A 22,923-nucleotide genomic window follows, 5' to 3' on the forward strand; every position below is an offset into this window, starting at 1 on the left:
AATACACACTTCCAAACAAAAATATTAAACAATTTCACAAAAATATATGAAAGTAAATTAGTGATAACTGTTAATAATTGGATATAAATTTGTATAGATAAAAATGGAATTAATACAGACAGACCAGAATTATATATTTATGCAGGAAATTGAAACAATATGTTTTCATATATATATTTATGTTCATATGACTTTAAAGTTATCATAAATATACAAACTGAAAACAAAGTTTGAAATTACAAAATACTTAATAAATTTATTAAGGTCATGTAAAGGTGTTTTAGGACTGTCATATACTACAATTTTTACTCTTCGAATCATCATAAATAAAAACGTTTATGATATCATTAAATATGACAGTTTAAATCTTTGTTAGAACTTATCATTTTTCTAAAATGGTTTTACAGGATATACATTAAATTTTTTTTAGTTTAAATAAACATTTACCTTTACTACCATTAAGTATAAAGATATTTGTTCAAAACTTGCATAAAAATTATGATAATAACATAAGTAAATTAAAGTTAAAATTTTTGTACTTTCTATATTTTGGAATATTTATTATTGAATTATAATGACTATATCAAAGTATAAATGACGATATTATGACTCCCGTAATCAAAATATGACACTTTGATATTGTCCATTTTTTTCTAAGTTACACAACGATTATTATGTCAACAACGATCACTTTCTGTTAAGACCCTATAGTCGACACAAACCGTTTAAATTGCATATCGACATTTTTATTTTGTGCGTATTTAAGTAATCATGATTTTTTTAATAATAAAATGAGACTCAAAATTTTGACTTTTTTTATCCATTATAACCCTGTCAAAAATCGTGTCGTTATTATGTCAGCTAAAATATTTAGTTCTGATTTAGCCTGTCGATTTTATGTCAACCACAACCACTTTTTGTTGAGGCCATATAGTCTACATGAACAATTGAAATATCATATTGACAACATTTGTATAGTTTTCATAGGGTTAAAGTGCTTATTCCTGTCACTATCATTTCAATTAAATATTAAAACCAGCCAAGTTAATAAATTAAAAATGGAAAGGCATTTCTTTTACCTAAAAAAGGATAACAAAATCCATAAAAGCGAAGCTCCTAAATGAACATGAACGCTTGTAGAGTGTCAAAACTTAAGGTATGCAGAAAATTAATTATTAAGTGTATGTTTAAAATGGATTTACGGACTTTAGCGTAACAATTTCTAAATTATACTTAACTGATACAGGAATCATCATCCAAAGTTTTAAATTGTTAGAAAAATTGTAACTTGCCTAAATGGGTGAAAAGAACAAACTGTGACGGACGAACTGACCCTAATAATATAAAAGCTTCGCTTTTAAAAATAAAAACACATTGTGAATAAAAATGATTAGATGCAAAGCAGCGACACAGCATTATGGTGTTCAAGAGAGACAGGTAGAGATTTATATTTTTTGCTTTTCTAGAAAAAGAATTCTCTAAGATAATGATAAAACTCGCATAGTATATAATATGTTTTTTTTTAATGAATATATTATGTGAAGCAAAAATAAATGAATGTTAGCAATAGTTAAAGGGTTGTGTCATTTTTTAAATTCTAAACTAAAAATTACCTTAATTTTTTTACTCACAAATGTTTTTGTTTCTAAATATTAATCTTTAATCTAGTAAACATTTTTACAAGACGAAGCCCAATCTGTACCACTTTTGCATCACTTTTGATTCCTGTGACGTCATATAAAAGAGGGAGATGAGAGGAGAAGTGGGAAAGAAAACCCCTAAAAAAGAGATGGAAAACCCTTAATTTTTATTACGTCACAGGAATCAAAAGTGGTACAGATTGGGCTTAGTCATTTTAACATATTTACTAATATCCATATTTGGTAACAATTTATATACACACTAGCGGCTTCTCCCCTAGCCTCTAGGGGCTTTACCCCAAGAGGTATAATTACATCTTTTATTACCTGGAGATCCCCCACTCCACCACTATTTTAAATAATTTTTTTAAAATGGCGGGGGATTTTGTCCTACCCCCAAGAAAATAGCCTAAAACCACCACAGGACCAGTAGGTATATTCCCTGAAGAGTAGAATCCGATCGTGGTTACCGAGATCTTAAGGGACAGACGGACGGATATCATTCTACTTTGTATTATAGATATGCTAGCTGATTGCTCCACTAGTCTCTATGGGCTTAATAATTGGGTGAAAGGGTGAATGGTAATTTAATTAAAACCACCCTAAGGCCCTACAAAGCTTCCCTGAAATTCGCAAATTAATCCACCTAGTAATTGCAGAGATCTTTTGTTTCAAACCTAAGAAATTAGTACTCTATATTTATAGATTATTTAACCATAATATATACAGTACTTAAACAATTAGAGGGTACAATGCTATAAAAAAAGTTTAAAAACTTTTTGCTGAAGTTTCAGGATATTATATTATTGTCTATCAATTATGTCGCATTAAAAGTACCAAAATTTTTCAATAATTATCATTTTGTAATCTACCTCTAATTTAAGTAAGACTATAATTTAATTACAAAATTCTTTTTATTAATAAATCTTGTATGTAATTAAACTTAAAATGGTAAAGGCTATTTTCTTGGTGAATTGGTGACCCCAAATTTTGTCAAAATGTTATTTTGAAATGCAAAGTATATCTCATCTTACGAGAAAGTCGTTGTATATTTGAACTGTGTCTGTTAAAAGGCAAAACATTGCCTGTAATTACTTCTGCTATCACGCGCCTGGTGAAGCAGCAACAGAACAATTTATTGTTGTAAAGAGATAAATACCAATATGAAAAACACACTTGCATAATTTCTAAATCTTAAGAATGCATAGGTAAACATCAGTAGTATATGTATTTTAGGCAGATACTTTTAATGTAAATGTATTTTGGCAGATTTTTGTGGATTTAACAAAAATACATACAGTTGTATTTCTGCTGGTTGTAAAAATAGAAGTATTCCGTCTGCAAATGCCTAAGTTTGTTGACAGTCAATCTTGTTATAGGAGAATTCAGCGTGCATCATAGTTGGGATCTTGCCAGTGAATCAAACCCAGAGTGCCTTGGAACAATTATAGGTAGGCTTCTAGTAAACCCAGAGTGCCTTTGAACTATTATAGCTAGGCTTCTAGTAAACCCAGAGAACCTTTGAACTATTATAGGTAGGCTTCTAGTAAACCCAGAGAACCTTTGAACTAATAAAGGTAGGTAGGCTTCTAGTAAACCCAGAGAACCTTTGAACTAATAAAGGTCGGTAGGCTTCTAGTAAACCCAGAGTTCCTTGGAACTATTATCAGGTAGTCTTCTAGTAAACCCAGAGTTCCTTGGGAATATTATAGGTAGGCTTCTAGTAAACCCAGAGTGCCTTTGAACTATTATAGCTAGGCTTCTAGTAAACCCAGAGAACCTTTGAACTATTATAGGTAGGCTTCTAGTAAACCCAGAGAACTTTTGAACTAATAAAGGTAGGTAGGCTTCTAGTAAACCCAGAGAACCTTTGAACTAATAAAGGTCGGTAGGCTTCTAGCAAACGCAGAGTTCCTTTGAACAATTATAGGTAGGCTTTTAGTAAACTAAGAGTTCATTGTAACTGTTATATGGAGGTACGTAGTCTTCTAGTAAACCCAGGGCCAGAGTGATAGATAGGCATTTTTTCTAGGGGCGATTTCGGTAAAGACAGACAGATACAGATCCTGTAACTTTTATATAAGGTTCGAACATTAATCTTTTGACTATTCAAACCAAAGTATACATATAAATCTATTGTATAAATTGTTTCCATTAACATATCTAATCCCACATATTACAAATTAAAACCATTAATAACAAGAAAATATTAGGAAAATACTTTGCTCAGCTCTTGCAAGTGACATTTTCAATTAATTTATCAACAGATTAAATTAATTTTCTTTCTTTTGAAAAATAAATTAATAATATTCGAGTTTTTATATACATTGAATTGGTGATAAAATATAGTTTACAAAATCAAATATTTTGTTTTAGAAAGTTGAATTTGGTACTTTTTGAAATTTATGAGATTTTGATAGCCGCTGGAACGATATGTCTTTCTTTTAAAACTTATTTTAGGGCTTTGAATAACTTTGAATTTATCTCTTTTGGAGGAAAGCACCTTTATACGTCCGTAATTAATCACCCCCACAAAAATACTTTACTTTTTTGTTTTTAAAACAAAATTAGAGTAGTTGTTGCCCCCAACCATTATTTTAAATGCCCCTATAAGACTATATGGCTTAGCCGCTTGCAAAAAAGATCAATATGTCCTAGACGATAAAGAATTGTATTTTAACATCCAACTAAACTCAAGACTGAAGAGGGTGCAATGTTCAAAATTATTTCAATAAACAAAAAGTAAGAAGTATTAAAGACTTTTTCACTCAGTGAATTTATCATAGATTTTAATTATTGGATGGAAAGTTGATTTAAAAAAGATATACATCAGATACAGTATCTTCCTTATTCCTGGTATTCCATGCTGCCATTAGATTTTTTATGTTGTGCAATTTAATTAAGCTATTAATCATAATAGAGAGAATAAACATGTTGTGATCACAAAAATCTTAGAAATTCCTATCTCTAAATTTTTAATCTTCCAAAAAGCATTCCTCTTCACTACTTATCTAAACTTATCTCCGTAGATATGTAAACCTAAATTTTATGTGTGACATCACATAAAAACAATAATTATAAATGTTTAATAGTGAAAACTAAATATTCCTTGTACCTATCTATCTATCTTTCTACTCTTCTTTTACATACCCAAATTCCTGCTGTAATAAAATAATTTATTACAATTCTTTTTTTCTGACTTAGAAAACCATAACACCCCCTACCCCCCATAATTGATTTATATCCTGTAGGTTTGCTTGAGCCTGTATTTCTTAAAGCTTATTTTCAATTTATTAGAACTTAATTTTTTTTTTAGTTTTGTGGATGCCTTCCTTTTCAAATGAGAATTTTTTCTAATAATTTACTTATACTTGATGGAATTTCTTAATATTGTATATGTAGGTAATAATTATGAATTTGAAGATTAAATCATGAGTATACTATTTTTTTAACTTAAACTTTATCAAATTTAATTGTTAGGTAAGTAGTTTCATCCAATGTTACAAATGCAAAAAAAATTCCATCATGCATGTTTATGAAATACATACAGGATAAGACATTTAAACTGTCCTTTTGTAAGCTAAAAGAATAAAAAATTAATATAAACAAAACATTTTTAATTCCTATAATAGGTAATAACTGCTACTAGAGGCCTCTTGTGACACATTAGGGAAGGGGGGTGAGCAAGTCAACCCACTTTAATTTTTAGTTTTGAAAAGAAAAAATTATTTCTCTTTTATTGTGTATGTTACTTTCCTTCTTGGAATTATACTAAACGAAGCTCTACTGTAGAGGAAAACCATATCGTTCCTGTTGTTCGCGAGATCTTAAGTTATACACAGACAGACAAACAAATTTCTTGTTACTTTTTAATAAGGATTAATAATTAAGAGTCGCTTAAAAGTCTTAAAGTATTCGTCTGCAATAATTCTTAAAGTAAAAATTTAATTTAAAAATTTCTCTATGTTTTAAGAAGTTTTTAAAGAACGTGTCCTAACTTTTGTGATTTTTTCAAACCATTCGTGACGAGCTCCCAAAGTTCAAAGTTTTTATTCAATTGGGTTCAACAAAATAGATCTTTTCAATAATTCCTCAACAGAATTCAAAAAGTAAGGTTTCAAATAAAAGATCTTACTATTTTTGTTCATAATGGCAATTTTCTTCTTTTTTGTTTTAGTACCTTAAAACTAACTTAATCTAAAAAAAAATAAATGAATTCAAAAATAAGAGGTCTACAAAAAAACGATTGCTTATTTAATTTCTATGGAACATTTTACATCTTCTACCTACTAAAAAAACAGACTAGCTATTTTTTTCTTAAATCAAAAAAGTTAGGATACTTTATTTTATGTGTAACACCCTGTGTCATATATTCTATTTTGTAAGATACACATAATCTTCATGTTCTTATAGCTAATCATGCAATGTATTGGAATTCGACGTTTTTCTATTACAGAAACATTTTTCTTTAAAGTATGGCCAACCTCAAGATAGTTATATAATGTATCCGAACGAATGCTATTTTTCTTTTATTTTCACTTAAATAAATGTACTACAAGTTTTAAATGCCGCGTTTTAAAAATATTTTAAATTATCTGTCTATTAAAAAAATAATTGTCTGATTTTATAAACACTAATGTGAAAGATAAAAAGATAAGAATAACTAGAAATATCCAACTTGTCTATTCTTTATATTAAGTAATATGATGTGTGGCTGTTTGCAGGTAAAATTACACTTATGGTACTTTTTTATTAAGTGGGGAGGGGAGGGGGGTGATTTCAGCAAAAATTTTTAATTCGGGATATTTTTTTGTCCATTCTTTAAAAAAATGAAGCCTAAAAGGGCGTTTGATTTACAAACATGTAGTTTAACTTCTATAAAACGTTTGATTAAAGAAATTAACTAGATAACATTTGATTAATATTCTATTTTTTAGGCCTGTTTAAGATTAGTTTTTCTTTAATTCTATACGTTTTTTTTTTCAATTTCAATTTTGAGAGTTTAACTAATGTATTGTTGTCTTAAACCAGGAATTTTATTTAGAGGTAAAAAATTCTATTTATAATTTACTAAAAGAACAATATAAACAGCTAAGACTACATAAAGAAAGTAAAAACTTTGCCAGACAGAAAAACTATTTATCCAAGGCATATCATTTCAAAATATGTCTAGTAGGCGATACAAATAATATAAATAAACTCTTTAATCATGGCTCGTAATTTGATTTTTTCAGGGGGGGGGGGGGGATAATTACCCCCTCAAGCAAATTTCACCCCCGGGGGAAACATTTTGGAGGGAGTAAAATAATTTGAGGTGTGCTTGGCGTGCCATTCCCCCACCCCCAAAAAAAAAAATTACCCACTCTTAAAAATCCCCCCCCCCCCAAACTAAAAGCTTGGGCGTCCTTGATTCTAAATTCTTTTTTGTATCACTCTTCCTCGTAATATTTGCATGGTTTGCGCAATATGGCAAAACACAGTGATATATTTACAATATTAATAGTTTGCCAAAGGAAAACACTGTGATATATATACCAAAGCAGGGAGGGGACATTGGACTAAAAATTAAACTGGTTGGTACCCAAAGTTTTATAAACACGTTTTGTGATTGGTTGGCTTAAACACTTTAGGTACACTTATTAAATCTTGATTGGTTGATTTAAACTATCAATGTCTCCTCACTATTTCTTTAAATACTTTTGATTATCATCATTTGTAATGTATATTACAATGTATCATTCATTTTCATATCCCTTAATATTGCTGTATTATATACCATAATATTGAGAATAGAAAAATAAATGATTGTTTTTATAATACTTTACATTGTTTTTATTTCTTCTTATAATTCCACCTACAAATAAAACATAGTAACCAATATAGGTTAGGTCAGGATTTATAGTACTTTGAGTACGAGTTTTGATAAATATTTTCGGATTTAGTCCTTTCGTGACAACGCATATTAAGTCATATTTTCACAGTATCTTTTGATAGGTTATTTTAGGTTAGGTTAAGTGATGTGAGGTGATTGCCCCGCAGGGGCTAGAAATAGGAGAAAAGCTGCTGTGAAAATACGGCAAAACGCCCCTTAACAGGCGTTGCCACGAAAGGGACTATACCCATATTTTCTTTCTCGTGACGCAAAGCAGTGCGCTCTTGTGGCTCTGTTCGATGGGGAGGGTGGGTTTGAAATATAGCCAAAAACTATCTCAAGATTCAAATAGGAAATAAAATAGCTTGAACCATTCCAGGACTTTCTCACCAAGGAAGTTATAGAGTAGCTACGGATCTTCAAAATAAGAATGTTTAGATCCAATATTTGGTTATATACTTCTTGTGAAATGACGTCATAGCTTGACTGAGCTGTGGTACGCAATAAATTTGTTGTTATTTTATCATTCCGTATTAGTTTACATAGAACACATGCAGGATATATTAAATAGGAAATTAAAATTGAATCGAAAACACAGCTACTCAATAAGTTATGAGGCCATTATATCTGTTGAGTATTAGTCATGTTCATTTTTAACTTTTCATAGATTTTTTAAATGGTCCAAAGATAATTTTAATTAATTTCCTTTCTCCACCCTTATAAAGTTTTTTAAAAAATCATAATCCTATTAGTAATTTTAACTACTAAACAGATTTATATCTTTACTTTATGGAAGGTTCATATAGCTCCTCTGGTGGTTTTAGGTTAATTTTTAATCTTTGTAATCGTATACAGAGCATCTAGATGCTAGGTGCGTAGCCACTATACTAGTAAAAAAATACATAATTGCTTTATAAAGCCCAGCTATGCTTTTAGCACAGAACTCTAATGAAATAGTTTTCAACTGTTTTGTAATAACACTCTTTTACCTTAACTGGATAAATAATAGATTTTCAATTTTTTTTGTCGCCTGGCATGTTTGTTATTATTTTGGTTGTGGAAATTCAAAATTATTCACTTTTTTAGAAGATAAATGGCTGAGCTTTTTTGTAATATATTTTTCGATTGCAAATTTATTCCAAATGAGAAATGACAGCCTCTAAAAGTTTTCCTTCGATATTAAGTTTGCTTTAAACTTTAAAAGTAAATTTATTTTAATAAAATTGTATAATATTGTAAGGCGCGAATTAACTCCATCTAGATTTTAAGCAATTTTTTTCTATTTTTTTAAGTTATGAACATTTAATTTCGTTTTCCAATAAGACTGCGGAACTAAGTCTCTAATTTATAGTAATTTGTGTGGATATGTCCAGTAATATTTCCTAAACGGATGGACCGATATAACTTCAGAATTTTCAAAAAAAAAAGTTTAAATCAAACGTGGGTGAGAGTTACCACTCACCCCTGTCGTAGGAAGAATCTCCTAAAGGCTTTATGCGAAGCTACCAGTATCATTATTTACTCCCATTATCCCCTATTATATTAAATATTAATAGGTTTTTTTTGTTTGAAGCTTATAATCTTAATAAATACGGAAGTGGTTTGACTCTCTAAGTTAGGTAAGATTCACATAAGTCCTGTAATGGCATAAGTCTATTTTATTTGCATATTTAAGTCTTTGATTAGTTTTAAGCTATTTTTCTAGCCCCTTCGAAAACGAGGCCCCTCGATGTCAAGGGCATAACCGCTGGTCATAGTTAGGTTTATTTTGGATAGAATTTTCAGATTATTACCAGGATGGTTTTAGGCTATTTTATTTATTTTTCAAACACTTGATGGTTAGGATATTTTTCTGTCACCTTCAATACTCTTTGAATATAGAGCTTACATATGCTAGTGGCGCAGTCGATGGTTAATTAAATAGTACTTTGTATGAAGTGTAATATTATGATGATAATATAAAAACTATTTGACCTATATTAATAAAGTTATTTTGTGTATATTATGATATTAGTATCCTGACCTACTATTCATAAATAAAGTTATTTAATATAATTAAGTAAATAATATCATACATTATGTTTTTATTCAATTAAAAGAGCATAAAAGTTTCACAATGATGACAACATCCATAAGTAGCAAAGCATGAAAACTAGGGATGGAAAAATAACAAAGTGAGTCATAGGTCAGATAATCAGATAATAGCCTGGAATATCATATTTCCTCCTTAGCGTTACAGTGTGACTGGCTGACTGGTGGATGATTAGACAAAGTATAATTTTAAGGGCAATATAGTTTTTTAAAATCACATAATTTGAAAAAACAATTTTTTACTTGTAGGATTGGTTGGTAAGATCAGATTACATCCGAGTTTAGACGAAGTTCTGGTGGTTATCAAAGAATCTGACAGGTATTATCTTCAAATATATTTTTTTTTTTGGATGAAAGAATTGATTTTTAAATTCTATGAAAAAGGGTTATTCAGATTGCCCATAAATATAGAATGTGTCTTTTAAAGGCCGATCTCATTATATTAAAGTATTGCATATCAAAACAGGGAGGTTTACAAATTTGAAAATTTTAGAAACAATAAGCTTCCTTTAAAATAGCATTAAGAAGATTAATTGTAATATATAAAAAATTCACATTTTTGACTTCTATAAATTGCTATTTGTTTGAATTTTCATCCATATTTTAAATCAAAAATATTCCTAATATTCCCATACGAAGCTATATTTGAATTGTAGTGTGTTTCTGAATGTAATAAACACTTTGCTGTACTGGATTTCAAGCTAAATCTTCCTTTTTTTTCCCTGAAATATGCAGTTTATGTCACATATTATGGATATTTAATCTAGAACTTAAAATCTAAATAACTTCCTTACATTTAAAGATAATTTAACTCGAACCCAGCAATAGTGTCGGACTGATTATGACGTAACAAAAAAAATTAGCCAATGAGAGGACATTATTGACCAATGGTAAAATTCATAGTGGCCTCTCATTGGCTAATTTTTTTTGTTACGTCATAATCAGTCCGACACTAATACTGGGTTCCTTTAACTCAATTTGTTTTAATAGATATTTAATTAAAAATGATCTTTTATAGAATTGGAGAGTTACCCGAATGTGATCTATCAAGATTTAATCCTATTTATAGGTAAATGTCACAAAATATAGGGAAATATACTGGTATAAGAAAATGATCAGAAATTAAAATTGGGAATCAAAATTGGGTAACACCCCACAGACAACCAACCAATTGATTGAAAGACTTTTCTGAAAGTCAAAACTTTACAAATGATTTATGCCTGTTAATTTATCGTCCATTGGCCCATTTCTATATTCCTGGAAAAATATGTTGTTTGTTTGTATAAAAAAGTGATAAAAACGAGCGAGTCATCAAAAACTTTTTCACAATAAAATTCTGCACAAAAAACACATTTTCTCATTTTGCATGAAAATTCCAACCATGTAAAAAGTTGGTTTTATTTTGTCAGCAGAAAAACAAGGATGAGAGGCTACAGAATAAAAGTACATAGCCTCAAGGGCGGTGGGGTTGTAAGGAGATATTTTCCCCAAAAAAAGTTCTGATACCCCTCCCCCGGCCCCCCCGCCATTTTTTTTATTAATTGAAATAAGGGAGAGAAAGATAGTTTTTTTATTTGTTTATTATTTTTGTCAGGCTAGGCTAGGTTGTATTAGGTCCACGGGTTAAGCATAAGGAAAAAAGTGCCCCTCCCTCTTTTATTTTTAAATTATTGAAAAAACAAAGGGGGTATGGTTATCAGCACTCAACCGGTCACTTGTAAGCAATTAACTTATATTGTTTTCAGAATACGAACTGTGGTATTAATTCCTCTGACCCAACCTTCTACACAAACAAACAACCAACCAGAGCTCAACCTTAATCTAAAACCTTGTCCAAAACACCATTCAGGTAACTATTAGGGATTCCACTCTTCAATTTATTTTTTCCCTCGTCCGTTTGTTTGTGCGGGGGAAAATTTACGATTTTCCAAAGGAAATAATTTTTCAATCTTTATTATGGCGCATTTTCTAATATTTTTTTGTATATCTTACTTTTAATTTGTCGGTATCTGTCTGTGATTCTGTTCATAAAACTCTTAGCCTTGCCCCACAATCAATATTTATTATAAAAAATCCTTTGCATTAACTATTCTTTGTTGGGCACTAACCATTTTATTTATTTTTTTTTTTTTGAGGACAGTTGGACAGACATCGTTTTATTTTGAATTATAGATATAAACTATCCAGCTTATAACCTAAAAATATGACAACTAACTTTTTTATCAATGTTTTTTAACTAACCCTTATTTATTTTGCAACATTTATTTTCTGTTTTATCATATTTATCTTATATATCTGTTTTCATCATATTCTTAATACATTTCCCGCTGTAATTACTAATTATAAGATTAATAGTATTGGAAAACTATTTTCATTTTTTTCTTGGTGAAAGGGACTAGTGTTCTGAGAAAAAAATAGAGGGAAAAACCCAGAGAGGGAGGGGACATTGCACTAGTTCCCAAAGTTTTGTGATAACGTTTTTTATATTTTTTTATGGCTTATTACAACTTTAGGGACTTTTATTAAATTTTATTGGTTGATTAATTGTGTTAAGTGTCCAAACGATTCAACCACAAATTGTAATCTAACCAATAAGATAATTAACGAGGTAATTATCATTTACTCCACCAAATGTTGCAACCATTACCTTAAAAAAACATAAGGAATAAAAGTATACCTAATAATTTTAATATTTTTTATTTCTGAGTAAATCTCCATTTTTTACTAATATTTTCTTATATACGTTCTCTTGACAAATATTTTGGAAGAATGTTTTTTTTCCTTCGGCAAAACAAAAATAAATCTTACTTACGAGTAGTTCCAATATATTACTTTCTTTTTTTGGTAAAGCAACTCTTTATTTTATAATCACAGTTTTCATTCAAATTTTAAGCTGTTAAGCCGCCAAAAAAACGCTTTCGCCCTGAAATATCAAATTATGAATTTATTGTCATAAAAATGAATACCATTTATATCTTATCTATTTTTATGCTTATTTTAGGTGAGGCTAGGTTAAGTAAGGGTTAGATAAAACCCTGCTAGGATAATATCACGCAGGGATTGAAACCCGAGCGAAGCGATCCATACCAAAAGCTACCAGAAGGGAAGATAGGAAGGAACAAGGACCCGTCGATCAAGCATAACGTTGATAGGGCTCCTCATTTTATCAACGATTTTAATATTTTGATTTTAGATTTCCTTGACAACATAATACTTTTCTACTTAACTTTTTATTTTTTTTATTTATAGGCATTTCTAGTAGGAATAATTCCCCAATCAATCAATTATCTAATTTAGTGGAATACTTACCTTATATACTTTTACTTTTTTATTCGTAGTATATTAATTTATATTTTGTGAGGGGAGCTTTCTTTTTTTGGGGGAAGGGCCCAGGGCCGGGGATGATACTGCAATATTTATTTTTTGTTATTAAAAATTGAATTCGTGGGAGAAAATGGGTGTTAATTAATTCTAAGTATGTTTTATTGTAAGGATGGTGGTATCATTCTCTTATTCCTTGGAATGAAATCAATCTCTATTTTGATGATAATGAACCAAATACCCTTTACCCTAACCCTTTACTTAGACATAGAATTGACTTTGTCAACCATGAAAGTGATATTCCAGCTATAAAATTTTTAGGTATTTTTCTGGACCCAGCCTTGAATTTCAAAGTTCATATAAATGAGTTGAACAAAAAACTCTCTAAATCATTATTTTGTCTACGAAAATGCCAAAGTCTACTTACTGAAAAAGCCCTCAAGGCTCTGTATTTCTCTATTTTTCATTGTCATTTGGTTTAAGGAATCCTTATTTATTCGTGTGCATCACACTCAAATCTTACTGGTATCATAACAAAACAAAAAATGGCTGTAAGATGTATTAAGCAAGCAACTTATTATAGTCATTCTCGACCTTTATTTAAAGAGCTCAATATTTTACCCTTTGAATCTTTATCACTTTATTTTAAATTAAAATTTATTTATGAGTACATAAATAACTTGTTGCCCAGGTCTTTTAATAATATGTGGCCAAGAAGGGGGGAATTAAATGGTAACTATAATTTGAGGAACAATAATAATCTCACTGTTCCTTTTTCCAGAATCAACTTAGTAGAGAGGCTTCCTCTTTGTTCTCTACCTAATACATGGAATAGTTTTAATGACCGTGACAATATAAAAAATGCCTTAAACCTAAATCAATTTAAGAAGCAGCTTAAAAAATGTATTCTCTCAAGAATAGATATAACATGTAATAGACTACTTTGTCGTTCTTGCCACCTAAGAATGTAAAACCTCTATGTTGTCTGTTTTACAAGCCTTAGATTAATCAATTCTCCATTCTTTACTTAATTATAAGTATTTTAATCATTAATATGAACTCACACACACTCACACAATCATCCTACCATTTCCGTCTGCAAATCCTTTCTCTATTCATATCCCTGTAATATACCCTTATAAAATGTTTACTTTCTCGTTTTAATAAAAAGATTCACACTACCTTTTAGCTTATTTTTCTATGATATTTGCAAAGGCTATCTAATATCACCTCGAGAGAGATTATTTAGTCCTTTGACACGTATATTAACTTTTTTGTCTTATGTGGATATTATTAACCTTGTTATTATACTGTAATTAATTAATCATGATCAATTTTACTGCTTGTTTGTGATTATTTATGTCATGTATATATGTATGCCTATTTTACTATGTGTCATAAAATAAATTTCATTTCATCTAAAAGTACTAAAATTACTCTTAAGATATACATTTTAGGGTAAGGGAATAAGGTCACTCAAAATCAGCCACATGACGTCATAAAAAAGAGGAAGATGAGAGGAGTGGGAAAGGAAACCCCAAAAAAAGAGATGGATAATCCCTTATTTTTATGACGTCACGTGGCTGATTTTTCAGTGACTTTCTCCCCCTACATGTGAACATGGGGGTGTGTGCTTTGAGCACCTTTTAAAAATAATTCAAAAATTTTTTGAGAATAATTCTTTTAATAAATTGGGAAAAAGGATATTTTATTATGATAATTGTTGTTTATTTCCCACAATTTCGGTTATTGAGGTTAACCATAAATATTTTTTTTTTCATTTTTTTTATTATAAAATCATGAATAACTAACCAAATTTAAGATCCAGCATCAAATAGTTAAGTAGTCAGTGTTTGTAACTGTTGGACCGATTTGTTTCTCCTGCTGTAGGTTTCGGGTAGCTAAAGGGAATTTAAATCATCCTACCCCTTTAATAATGTTAGAGTCCATATAAGTTGTACATTTTTTCTTAAGTTAGGTGCTAAGCAAAGATAATAAAAGATTTTATAAAAAAAAAACAATGAATATAAAAGGAAACTAATTTTAAATAAATAATTAATTTCTAGTAAAAGGTCTTAAGTTTTAATGTCAAGAAAGCGTTACTCACCATAGTAAAATTATAATATAATAATTAGGGTTGGGGCGAATACCAGATATCCGGCTGATTTATAATGCCGGCAAATGGCAAATTACTGGATATCCGGCCGGATAACCAGATATTAAAGAAGGAGAAAAATTTTCAAAAAATCGACTGCCGTTTATTTGCCGACTTAGGCAGCTGGCAAGTTCAGCTGCGGCTGCCTAAAAACATATTTTATGATTTCTAATATAAAATTTTCATATAAATAAACTTTTTATTATAAAAAAATTTCTTCTAGCTTCAAAAATAGGAAAAGAAAAGCCATATAAAATTTTGAAAAAGGGGATTTTTCTAGTATAATAAAAAAGTTTATATTGCCGGATATCCGGCCGGATAGTTTAAATATCCGGTACCCGGCCAGATATCCGGCCCAACCAAAAAAATATATAAAGATAATTTATTTTAGGAAAAATTGACCTATCCGAGGTAGCAGAAGGATATTCTACAAATGGTGGAGGTGCTTCAAATCCTCCCACGGGGGGTGGTGGGGGCCCAAAGTTTCCGTTTCGCGTGCTCAGCGGTAAAATAAAAACTGCGGGTAGCTCGCTTAAATCCACGGCCAACACTGCAGCTGCTGGTATTGCTAATCAGGTAAAATATTATCATATAAATTATCGAGAACATAAATGTTATAATATGTTAAGTATTAATTATTATTATTTTATCCCCTGTTGAGATTCCCTACTGAAAAGATACTATTTGAAACCTACAACCTTAAAATTATATGATAATGCTTAGATCTTATAAAAAAATTCTTAGTATGACGTCTTATATTCCATTATTTTTAAGCAATGTCCAATTTTACACGATATGGAGATTTTATTGGAGCCACATCTGAAAAGGGAAAGTAAACCTTCTCTTCTAATAGCCAAAAACCTTTCTATAGCAAAACCAATCTTTCCTGAAATACAGACAGAGAAGTTAGATATACTGTACTATAGTATATAAAATTAATGTTATATTATAATTCTAGGTGAAAGCACCCTGGAAAAAGGAGAATGGTAACAAAGTATTGGAGCGGCTAGAACGGCGGCTCCACGAAGAGCTGTTGCGGCTGTTTAATGACAGCGGCTCTTTCTACTTTATGCTGAGGGGAGATATTACCAACTCGATGCAGTGCCAATATACAGGTGAGCATAAGGAAGAATTTTCAAAAAATGTTCGCGATTTTCTGTCTGAATTATATTTTTTCCATTGAAACTAGCAGGTATGCCTCTAGGGACAATAAAAGGAGTGAGGGGGTTCGAACATCACTTACATTTTAGTTTTAAAAAGAAACAGTAAATTATAATTTTTGGGGGGCTTTTCTTTTAGATGGATTAGGATCCTTCTCAAAATTATTATAAACCTTCTCTTGACCTATAAGAAACTTTATGTAAAGAAGAACCAAATCTGTCCAAGACACCAAGTCAGACAGACATCCTGTTACTTTTATAAAAGATTATATCCCTTATGAAATAAATTGATGAAACATTTGGCCAATCTGAATATTTTTACGCACACATATGTTTCAAATAGTTTAGAAATAATTTTACTTTTATTTTATAACATTGCGTTAAATGCTTTGTTGATATCAAACTGTCTTAAATTTATTTACTTCGTATTTGTTTATTATTGACTAAAATCGAAATTTATTTTAAAACATATAATCATTTGTCAGCTTCGTAATTAGAACACAAATATATATCATCTTTATGTCATTTTGCATTGAAAAAAAGTTATTTATTCATTAAATTTGGAAATAATTTTCTTGCTAGTTTTTTTATTATTAATGTTATTTACCTTATATAGTTTAATAAACTCTAACATTATATTGTTATAAAATATTTACAAGATATTTCAAGTATGAAAAACCAATATGTTTCACAATATATCACTTACTTACACGTAATAGTAGCAGAGAACAAATTTTAAAGGATAGGATATAGTTTAATTTTTATAAAATTTTAATTAAATTTTTTTAAAATTTTTATTGCCCATTTTCTAAAAAGAACCAATACTGAGCTCCAAAACTATGTCGCGATTATTATTACATTCGTCTAAAAGATTATACCGATCTTCACATGCAGTCCATTTTCTACTTTCTACTTGATGATATTGGATAAAATATCCATGAAAATCCATGAAAAATAAGATACTTGTATCAGATATTATATTTGTTCACTAAAATTATTTCATGCTTCCATACACAAAATATCTTTTTATACATTTTTCGACACGTTGGATGTTTGTACGTTAGTCTTTCATGTTTCAATTAATAAAATTATACTTTCCAACGGAATGATATTAAAAAGATAGTAGTTACATTCATAGAATTTAAATAAATGAGACAATGAAATGTGTATTGTTTTTTAAATTTAGTAAAATTTCGGGGAACATGGCACCCTCTTCAGTCTAATAGATGTTTTTACAAAGAAAACCATCTCTAAATAAATAGATTTTTCATTATTTTATAACATGTATAAGGGTGAAAATAAAATATTGTTATTTATAACTATAATTGTAGTTAATAAACACCTTGATTACTAAAATACTACAGAAAAGCATTATGTTAGCAATGACTATTATTTCTTTGTGATCCTAAAATATGTATTAATAATTAGAAGTTGAGAACCCCATCAAACACTTAAGAACAATGTTCTTAAGTGTCAATACAATTTATAATACTAGCGGCTACGCCCCTAGAGGCCTCTAGTGGCACTTTAGATGTTTTTATTTGTTAAAGTCTCTACGTTACTTCTTTATGTTACGATAATTCTCTTTGTGTTACGTTGAAGTCTCCCATATATTTTACAAATTTTCGATTTTTTTGTCATTTCTCTTGGGAGGGTGGTTGTACCCTCCCCCAAAATAGTTAAAAACCTTCCCGGGACATATGAAAATCTACCCTGTTAAGGAGAACCCGATCGGTTCAGCGGTTAGCGATATCCTTCGGTACAGACACACAAACAAACAGACAAACATCCTGTTACTTTAGTATAAGGGTACTTCTTCTACAAGGTTTTAAACATTCATAGGAAAGCAACGCTAAAAGACAAAACTTTTTGTAAAAATTTGTAACTAAAATTATGAAAGTAAAGAAAATATCTTTAATTAGGGTTTGTTAAAATCTTTTTATAGAATCGAATTTACCGTTATGATTCTTGTAACAATTAGTTACAATGAACCGAAAGCTATTTTGACACTATTTTATTCCTATTATGATTTTTCTATACACTAAATTTTTTGATTGCTTGTATGATTAGGCTCAATATTATAAGCAAAACCTGTCTGTGATCAAGTCTTGAAAATAAGTTTAGGTAATCCATATTAGGTATCAAACAATTTTGCGACTTCAAAATGAATTTTGTTTCATTTTAGTGTTGCCACTCTATACTCTTTAATGCAGGGGCGTCCAAGCTTTTTATTTACCCCCCCAAAATTGTTTGGGGGGGGTAAATACCTCCTCCTAAATGGTTGGGGGTGCCTACGGCACCCCCAGGGTAGGGGTAAATTTTGAATGGGGGGGGGTAAAATGAAAAAAATTTTGGGGGTGCCTACGGCACCCCCAAAATCGTTTGGGGGGGGGGGTAATCGCCCCATTACCCCCCCCCCTTGGACGCCTATGCTTTAATGTTTGATTTGTAAGATTTGGTTACATGAATATTATCATCCATGCTAAATATAATACATCCAAATTTATTTGGGAAAATAATATTAGATATATTATAAAAAGTTGTAGACTGGCTTTGCTAAAACTTAGAAAAGAAATAAATTGTTATGGCACTTCAATGTATTTTTGTTTTGTGAAACTTCTCTTTGATTCATGTATTTGGTATTTTTTCCCTTGATAACCACTCATTGTCATTGTTATATTGTCTATATATAAGTCTATATAAATTAATATTTACTAAAAAAATATTTTTACAAATGTATTTGTTGGAAATTAAGTAAAGAGGAATAATAGGTATATTTTGACATTCCTAGATTAATTTATTGCTTTAAAAAATACTAGCGGCTGCTGATCCATAGCATCTAGAGATCTATATTCGAAGGAATATGGTAGGGCCGAATAATAGACTAAAACATAATACCCAGACTTATTTATAAAATAGCCTGAAACCATCCCAGGACATTTTAGAAGCTTCACTATTAATAAGGATAATATCTGTTCAGCGGTTAGCGAGATAATTTGCAACAAACAAAAAAAGCTTACTACTTTAATAATAGGATAACTTTAGCCATTAAAGTTGATCACACTATAAATATACATGATTTGCTGATTTTTTAGAGTATGCTGCAAACTTATGCGAAAAGTTTTATATGTCCACTTGTGTGGATAATTAGACAGATTAATTTCGACTGACCATAAACATTTTTCTTTAATGAAGTACGCAAAAAATCTACTTCATAGATTTTGAGGCTACATTTATTTGAAATTAATGTTTACATAAGATCTTACATATTATAGATTCGCTTAGATAAAACGTTAAAAGTTTTAAAATTTTGTGGGAACATAGAACATTTTTTAATAACTATGTAAACTTTAAAAGTAATACACGAGGTATCCTAAAATCTTTCAATATCAATTTTACTAGTTTTACATAATTGCAAAAAGTTTTATCTTGAATTAAGAATTTTCTTAATTAATTTAATAATTCTTCGATCCTTTTTATATCCCTTCACCCCCCCCCCCCCACACACACACAAATATAATTCTTGTAAAAGGGATGTCGTATCTACTCTCCCTATCTGCCACATAGCCTAAAACTTTCTCTAGACTAATGAAAAAAAAAATTTCTGGGCACGAGATTTTTGCGGACTTAAATACAAACAGAGAGACATCCTGTTACTTTAGTATATAGGATTGGTCATTCTAAGTTAACTCTATTTTATTGGATAGTATTTTTCGCCGAGGAAAGTTTAGAAAAAGAGAGCTCTGATTAGAATCTGAATGATGCTACGTGATTTCTAGAGAAGTGAGAGGAATAGATTTATAACCCTAGATAGACTGTCTTATACTATAATCCGTCCAACAGACGAACAATCATTTTTTTTAGTCACGTATGTTTCGTTCTAATACAATTTCCCGACAGCTATTTATACCGTCATAAAGAGGACTATCCACGAACCAGAGCAAATGATTATAAGCATCTTCCAGAATTGACCCATAATATTTTTTAGTAAATATACTAGGTTTATGTTTAATATTTGCTTTATCGACTAAAAAGTTAGGTTTCACCATGGTTTTATATGAAAAAAACTTTGAAATGTTAAGCATTGTTTGGTGCAATATCATCGAATGTTTTGATGAGTTCAAACTGTTGTTTAAAAGCTTTGACACAAAATAAATTATTGTGATTAAAAATGTTTGTTTAGAAAAAGGGTTGGTAACTTGTAAACAGTTTAATTAATGTACTTTTGCAATTTACAACATTTGATGCTTTTCTGCAGTGTTATTTTTTTTGTCCTTTGAACTCAACAAAAAATTGGATTGCTTTTCATTTCAAAGTTTTTTTCATATAAAACCATGGTGAAACCTAACTTTTTAGTCGATAAAGCAAATATTAAACATAAACCTAGTATATTCACTAAAAAAAATACTATGGGTCAATGCTGGAAGATGCTTAGAATCACTTGCTTTGGTTCGTGGATAGTCCTCTTTAACTATTTATAGCTATCTCATCATGATATGGTATGGTATTGATTAATTCCAATAACTAACATCATTTGGTATACTAGAATAAGTAATACAGTATAAAACAAATATATGATATGATAAGATACAAATTTCGAGATTATATTATTACATATAATAATTTAATAACTATATAATAGGAAATTTGGTTAGCAGATGGGCTAATGAAAAATAAATACAATTTCGTATCAAATTTGTGCACGTTCTGATCAATATTATGGCCAAATTTTTCCTTCGTTGTTTTCCTATTGGACTAACTTATTGCGTTGAAATTAAGATCTCTAATATATTTATTGCGTTAAAGTTTATGAAAAGATTTTACATCCTTTTCCACAAAATTAATCATTAAATATGGATATATACAAGAATAGAATCGTTTAAATTTATGTGTAACTTTTAAGTTATAAATCAATTACGAATTTTTTTTTATTTCAGGTGGCTATACAGAAGGACCTGTCTACCTGAAAGCGGACGACAGGTAAAATCATGGAAACTTAGAGACTGTGTAATATAAGCTGTTTAGAAACTGTTTTTTATTAGATTTCATAAAACCTTAAAGAAATGGTTAAAAATCAGGACCTTGGGTAAGTTCATCTTGCATTTTGGCCTTGGGTTTAAAATATTATAAACATTATTTAAATAATAACGACTTTTGTCTTGCAGTTCTATAAATTTATGGTAATTTTATTCGCCTAAGTGTTTTTTTTCTACCTCTAATGTTGATGTCAGGAGCCTGGCATAGCAGTAGTTATCATTTGATCTTCTCTAATATGACTTATTGTCTCTAGAATCAGACTGCAAACAGACAAATTACAATTTATGCGGATTTAAATTTTTAGATTTTTCTTCAACAAAAGTATGCTCCAAGAAGTACTGGACCTGGAGGATTCCAGAGCTGATCCTTGGATACTTCCAGTTATACAGGTATAAGCCCAAAATCCTGACACAATGCAATAAAATTAGACAGGCAGAAAGATAGACTAATATAAATCTAGAGAAAGAAAGCTGTTTGACAGGAATAATTCACATTGAAATGCTGATAAAAAAAAACCTAGAAAGATGAGCTAATAAATTTTCCCTTTTCAATATATCCACTGCACGTATACCTTATATCCACTACTAGTTGAAAGATTTAATTTCAATATTTGATTTTGGAATACAAGATGAATAATTCATTTATCAAAAGCAAAACATATTTCAAACATTCATTAATCTTCTTTGAACTCTAACTGTACTTTATTTGAATTATGAATAAATATTTTAAATCCACTTTCTTTGAATTATTTTTGCATCTGGATTCAATTTACAAATGGTAGGTATATAACTATACTGAATATCTTAATCTGTTGTTTGTTTATAATTACTTTTTATCAATTGTTGAACTAATATTGCAGTGGATGTAGAACTAGAATATACGTGGATATTATAACTTTTCTAGAAAATATTGCCAATGTAGCTTGCTAACATGGAACTTTTTTATTGGTCAGTTCGTTCATTCAGTAGGGGGGGGGGGGGGAGAGAAGATGGGGTAAAGGGAGTGAATAGGGGGAATCACTTTAAATTATAATAATCTTAATAATATAGCCATCTTTTTTATATTTTTAGGGCTTTGTAGAAATAAAGCAGTGTTCTTTAAACGAAGAGTATGTTGAGGAACTTCAGCTGCAACCAGAAAGTCGTCTTCCAACATTTTACACGTTGATTGTGATATCTCGAAGGTCGCGGCATCGCGCAGGCACTCGATACAAGCGCAGAGGAGTCGATGATTTGGTAAGAAATTTGAGCATACAATTTTAAAGCAATTATCTAATAATAATGGACTTAAAGCCTGGTTTAAAAGCTTAGATTTCGGTTTTCGGAAAATTAGTTGCATGTATGCCTTTACTGTGAAAATGTATATCAATTATGGCATACATTTTTAGAAAATTTAAATATTGTAAATCTGTGCCAAAATTGATAACATGTCTAGATTGTTTCCACATATAATATTAGAATTCAGTGTGACTAGGAGAGGTCAATGAAAGAATGATTATTTATTGCATCGTATTATAGACAGCTTTCTACGGACATTAAAAAGAAAAAAAATAAGTTTAATACCAGTTTTATCATCCAGGGGCATAATTTTCGTGGAACATTCTTTGTAATTAGGTGCTATACATGATTTTTCATTATGGCTGGGAAC

General features: G+C 29.9%; 1 protein-coding gene across 1 annotated transcript in view; it reads left to right on the top strand.

The window, feature by feature from the left end:
* Positions 1–22,923, top strand: part of LOC145330464 (phosphatidylinositide 4-phosphatase SAC2-like) — a 25,772-nt gene continuing 2,849 nt past the window's right edge. The window contains exons 1-11 of the mRNA XM_080175097.1: positions 1–143; positions 1,393–1,437; positions 3,020–3,091; positions 9,853–9,922; positions 10,622–10,672; positions 11,349–11,452; positions 15,471–15,655; positions 16,038–16,194; positions 21,177–21,219; positions 21,581–21,665; positions 22,347–22,511. Of these exons, the coding sequence (XP_080031223.1) occupies positions 104–143; positions 1,393–1,437; positions 3,020–3,091; positions 9,853–9,922; positions 10,622–10,672; positions 11,349–11,452; positions 15,471–15,655; positions 16,038–16,194; positions 21,177–21,219; positions 21,581–21,665; positions 22,347–22,511 (1,017 nt within the window). The 5' untranslated portion in view covers positions 1–103. The remainder of the gene's footprint in view (positions 144–1,392; positions 1,438–3,019; positions 3,092–9,852; positions 9,923–10,621; positions 10,673–11,348; positions 11,453–15,470; positions 15,656–16,037; positions 16,195–21,176; positions 21,220–21,580; positions 21,666–22,346; positions 22,512–22,923) is intronic.

This window comes from Acartia tonsa, chromosome 10, assembly GCF_053477335.1.
Source record: "Acartia tonsa isolate MP-2025a chromosome 10, ASM5347733v1, whole genome shotgun sequence".
In the NCBI taxonomy this organism is placed as follows: Eukaryota; Metazoa; Arthropoda; class Copepoda; order Calanoida; family Acartiidae; genus Acartia; species Acartia tonsa.